This window comes from Tachysurus fulvidraco, chromosome 3 (assembly GCF_022655615.1).
Source record: "Tachysurus fulvidraco isolate hzauxx_2018 chromosome 3, HZAU_PFXX_2.0, whole genome shotgun sequence".
In the NCBI taxonomy this organism is placed as follows: Eukaryota; Metazoa; Chordata; class Actinopteri; order Siluriformes; family Bagridae; genus Tachysurus; species Tachysurus fulvidraco.
In genome coordinates, this window is record NC_062520.1 from 5968429 (window position 1) to 5974428 (window position 6000).

The 6000-nt window shown below is 40.9% G+C and overlaps 1 protein-coding gene across 1 annotated transcript in view; it reads right to left on the reverse strand.

Moving 5' to 3' along the window:
• The window catches only part of adarb2 (adenosine deaminase RNA specific B2 (inactive)), a 224763-nt gene that overhangs the window by 22475 nt on the left and 196288 nt on the right, over nt 1-6000 (reverse strand). Inside the window, exons 5-6 of the mRNA XM_047810758.1 lie at nt 2747-2915; nt 342-493 (exon numbers count right to left, since the gene is read on the reverse strand). Of these exons, the coding sequence (XP_047666714.1) occupies nt 342-493; nt 2747-2915 (321 nt within the window). The remainder of the gene's footprint in view (nt 1-341; nt 494-2746; nt 2916-6000) is intronic.

The window sequence follows — 6000 nt, forward strand, 5'->3', positions numbered from 1 at the left end:
GCACACATAATTATTTACGAGACAGAAATATACCATGAAGATAACATTAATCACACAGCGACAGACAAATAAAATTTATCTTCTTCGTGCAAGGAGTAAAGGTACTCCTGGGAGGCCCTGGTTCTGGGATAGGACACGACATGAAAAAAGGTTACGCTGATGTCTGACAGCTAGTGACAAAAGCGTAGCGGGTGCTTTCAGAAAGTCTGAATGAAAAAAAGATCAATCCAGAAAGTGATAGACAGAGCGGACAGAAAAATGAAAGATGGTGTGTGGTGTGTGTGTGTGTGTGTGTGTGTGTGTGTGTGTGTGTGTGTGTGTGTGTGTGTGTTGTGTCTTACAGTCTGTGGTGAGCTCATATGGTGAGTTAATGCGGGCGTCTCCGCACGGTGACGTGCTGATGTACATGTGGAAGAGGACGTTCTCTCTCAGCCTGAAAGATGAGTCTTTATGTCGAACAAAGATGGACTGCTCCTTGTCCTCCTCTCGTTTACTGCACATGGAGACAAAGAAAGACAGATAGATAGAGAGAGAGAGAGAGAGAGAGAGAGAGAGAGAGAGAGAGAGAGAGAGAGAGAGAGAGAGAGTCATTACAATGTTTAACACACATTCTCTACTAAAAAAAGAAAGCAGTGAAAAATGAGCCTTATTGAGACCAAGGTAAAGTCTATCACTCTCATTCACTCTCATTCTCTTCTCTCTCTCTCTCTCTCTCTCTCTCTCTCTCTCTCTCTCTCTCTCTCTTTCACACACACACACAAGCATGCATCCATGATGATCATTACTCTGTCAGAACAAGGTCAGGATAAATAGCTGAGAAAAACGAGTGTGTGTAACTCTTTAACCCAGATGATGTGGAGACAGGGGGACAACGGAACATGACACACACAGCACTGTGCCACTTTCACACACATCAGTAAAATTACTCTCACTGCTACATCCAACAAGGACAGAGGGCTAAGCCAGGGGATTGTAAATGCCACACACACACACGAACACACACACTAACTAACACACACACACACACACACACACACCCACACACACACACACACACGCACACGCACACGCATATGAACGCACACACACACGCACGCGCACACACGCGCACACACGCACACACACACGCACACAAGCACGTGACATTTTTTTCTTGGTTGGTTTTGTTGAACATGTTAATCACTTTGTCTATGAATTTTCTTAAAGAATTAGTTAGAAACTTCTGAGACTCAAAAGTGTGAAATATATTTTTAAGCTCTTTTATGGTCTTGTGTTTGACAGTGAGTGCGATATTTTATCTAATTACACCCCAGACTCCACACCTGCACATGGAGATACAGTAAATATGCAAATCTGACATTAAAGCAGAAGCTTTCTTTCAACATCAGTCTGGATCTAGCAGTACACTCCAGACAGGTTTTACACACACACACACACACACACACACACACACACACACACACACACACACACACACACACACACACACACACACACACACACACACACACACACACACACACAGTCCTCAATGCTGTATAAAACCCAACCACAAAACCCAACCACAATGCAGTTATAGGACAGGGTGGCTTAGTGGGTAGCACGTTCGCCTCACACCTCCAGGGTCGGGGTTCGATTCCCGCCTCCGCCTTGTGTGTGTGGAGTTTGCATGTTCTCCCCGTGCCTCGGGGGTTTCCTCTGGGTATTCTGGTTTCCTCCCCCAGTCCAAAGACATGCATGGTAGGTTAATTGGCATCTCTGGAAAATTGTCCGTAGTGTGTGAATGCGTGAGTGAATGAGAGTGTGTGTGTGCCCTGCGATGGGTTGGCACTCCATCCAGGGTGTATCCTGCCTTGATGCCCGATGATGCCTGAGATAGGCACAGGCTCCCCGTGACCCGAGAAGTTCGGATAAAGTGGTAGAAAATGAATGAATAATTAATTAATTTTTACCTCACATTTGGTACCATTGACAGATTTAGTGTTACCATAGTTACTGAGGATTGGTTTTGTTTAGCAGTTTAAAAATTGTTTACACAGAAGAACTCCAACTAGGAAAAAAATCCCAAAGAAAACGCCCTTCGACTCCTCATGATTAGAGATCTGATTAGTGACTAGTGATTGGTTGATGGTAGAGATAGTGATCAGTGATTGGGTGATGGAAAAGATGGTGATCAGTGATTGGTTGTTGGGATTGTTGGCGATCAGTGATTTGTTGATGGAAATGTGTACTTAAAGTGAGTTATTCTACCTACTATATAACTGTTTTATCTATCTCTATTCAGATTTAAACTGTAAACCCAATCTGAGATATATTAAAGTGACGAAATGTATTTATTTATTTATTTATTTGATCGTTTTAAACTAATCGTTTTCAGAATCTCTTTTGAATTCTCACCAAACCTAAATGCATTCATAAGCAAACTAACTAGCTATGTAAGGAAAAACAAATTAGCTAGCTAGGTAAAAATATACAAACTACCAACATAGGAAAATTAAATTATTAACTCGATAACTATATAAAAGTAAACAAACTAGCTAGCTAGATAAAAATGAACAAACTACCTCATAAAAGTATAAAAGAAATAAACAATCTAGCCGGATAAACAAAAGTAAACACAAATAAGCTTGTTTTATTTCCACCTAATTATTAATTAAGTAACTTCAAATTCTAATGATTTACCTCATCTTTCCTGCTCAATTGTGATCTAATGTAATCTCCCAAGCATTTGATTTAGATGCTGTACCTGAGGTGCATCTCCAGGTGTGAGTAGAGGAAACGCAGTAACGCTCGTCTGGCTGTGATTTCTGCATGACAGTCGTTCACCGTCAGACCCTGGTCACTCAGATACTCTCCGTTAATGCACTTAGTGCCTGTAGCCAGTGCTACCACTTCAGCCTGCCGCACATCCAGCCCTGAAAAACACACAAACAGAGAACTTTGTAAAATCAGTAGAGCGAGCCAGTCATACAGCGGGCTGCTAATCTGATACACTAGACTTATGCGCTCAGGTCTTATCAGACGTTTTCACTCAGAACAAACAAATGAATTATTTTATCACCGCAAGTCTGATATACAATGAGTCAAGATTTTGTTGGCTTTCAGCATGAGACACTTTCGTTGTGATAATCTTATTTTAGCTGCTTATGAACAAGCATGTCTGAGAGCAGAAATGAGTTTGGTATCACCATTTACTTTAAATACAGAGGCATTTATATTTGTTGGTATTTGGCAGATGAATTTATCCAGAGCGACTTAATTCACTCACTCACTCACTCACTCACTCACTCACTCACTCACTCACTCACTCACTCACTCACTCACTCACTCACTCACTCACTCACTCACTCACTCACTCACTCACTCATTTTCTACCGCTTATCCAAACTTCTCGGGTCACGGGGAGCCTGTGCCTATCTCAGGCGTCATCGGGCATCGAGGCTCGATACACCCTGGACGGAGTGCCAACCCATCACACTGCACACACACACACACACACACTCATTCACTCACACACTCACACACTACGGACAATTTTCCAGAGATGCCAATCAACCTACCATGCATGTCTTTGGACCGGGGGAGGAAACCGGAGTACCCGGAGGAAACCCCCGAGGCACGGGGAGAACATGCAAACTCCACACACACAAGGCAGAGGTGGGAATCGAACCCCCAACCCTGGAGGTGTGAGGCGAACGTTCAGTTCAGTTAATTTGTTTAGCACTTTTAACAATTAAAATTGTCTCGAAGCAGCTTTAGATAAGTACTTTAGATAATTTTAGACAAAATGCAAAGTGAGCAAACAAAAGAAAAATCTAAATCAAATAAGTATTTGGTGTTATTTTTTTTGCCTTCAAACCAGCATGAAGTGATGGCACGACCCCCACAGAGCCCTGATCTCAACATCATCGAGTGTGTCTGGGATTACATGAAGAGACAGAAGGATGTGAGAAAGCCGACATCCACAGAAGATCTGTGGTTAGTTCTCCAAGACGTTTGGAACGACCTACCGGCTGAGTTCCTTCAAAAACTGTGTGCGAGTGTAGCTAGAAGAATTGCTGCTGTTTTGAAGGCAAAGGGCTGGTCACACTGGTCACACCAAATATTGATTAGATTTAGATTTCTCTTTTGTTCATTCACTGCATTTTGTTCATTTATGAAAATAAATGTTTAACACTTCCATTTTGAAAGCTTTCTTTGTTCACACCTGCCTAAAACTTTTGCACGGTACTGTATATATATATATATATATATATATATATAACATCTAACCCTAATGATCAAGCCTGAGGTGACGGTGGCAAGGAAAAACATTAGCACACATGTACACACATTTGTCATTTACATATTATATGCGATGTAATGTCTTTGTAATGAAATGTTTTTCCTTGGTTCCTCATTCCATATTGCAACAGCAAATAGAACCGGTAACAAACATACGACTTTAATGTAGAATATAATATAATGTCAATATAGAAAAATAATAAAGGATAATTTGGTCTGATTGTGATATAACCATTAATAATATACAACACTGCTTTTATGAGCACATTATACTTCTTTCTTTTGTTTTTTTTTCCGCAGAGGATGCAGCTGGTCAGTATCTGTTGCTCACGTGACTGTGGTGTCTATACCGTACACAGCATTTCCGTCTCTCCGTTTTCACACGCCGCAGCAACACCAAACTCACAACACCGGCACAAACGCGGCTCCACCTGGTCCCGAACCCGAACCCCACGCATACGTATAGGAAAACAAGACTTTGTGCTGAATGTGGAAACAATGAAATAAGAGTGTAGGATTGGCAGGCTCAGCATGTGCAGACCTCAAAATAACAAGCAGAAAATATCTCTCCATCCCATCAGAAATTCAGGGTTCACTGGCTCTCTGAGACCTGCAGGCTAGAGGCAACATATGAGCTTTTATCAAGCAGAGCCCATGCAGGATTGCAAGCCGTGGCCTTTGAGCCGCTGGCACGGTGAGCTAGCAATAACAATAATAACAGCTAATATTGAGGCGGGGTTAAAGGCGTTAAAGGTTAAAGCTCGGGTTGGTGAGGGGGAAGGAGAGAGGAGAGACGGTTTAAATGATCCAGGCTGATATGAAACCCGAGGAGAGCCGTATCGATTCTGATCAGCTCAGTCAAACATGAAGCTGGACAGTAGACGGCGAGTGTAGAAGGATTATGTAATGCTAAGAGAATGAAAGCTGATGAAAGTATTAAACTCTGGAGAGATCAGTGTTGTATGAACAGAGACAGGTTAAAGACACTATAAAAGAAAAATAAGGTGAAGCAAGCAAAGTCTAAAAGTACTGTAGGCAAGCGTCCAATTTAATAGATTAACAAGAATGAGTGTTTTTACAATTCCAATTCGATTCATTTGTAAAGCACTTTTAACAATGGACATTGTCACAACGCAGATTTACAAAAATAGAAAAATTCTGACTATGATCAATTCAATTTATTTATTTTTTTTTGTAATTTATCCCTAATAATCAAGCCAGACGTTACGACGGTGAGAGAAATCTCCCTGAGACGATACAAGGAGCGATGTGACCTTAAGAGGAACTCAAACAGACTCTAAAAGGAACCTCATCATCATCTGAATGGCACCAGAGAGTGTGATTATAAATAATGTCCCTTCTATATCTGTGTACTACTGTACATATTCAAGTGCAAGATTTTATTTGGATTTCTGATTTCATTACACCTTTAAGTTTAATGGATGGATTGTTGCTGATAAAAACTGTACGACACAAACTATCTAGTTTATATAACAAACGCCAAAAAAACCCACACAGAATCAAACCAAGAAAATCCGTAAACAAAAAAACGAGGAAACACTGTACACGGAAATATGAAAAAACAAAACAGCAATTAGATAGAAAAGGAAAGAGAGATGCCTTTTTTCATGCTTATGATATCATTTTTTGAAACCTTTGATTTGATTTCAGGTTGCATTTAAGGTTGGAATATCAAAGACTACAACTGTTTAGTCC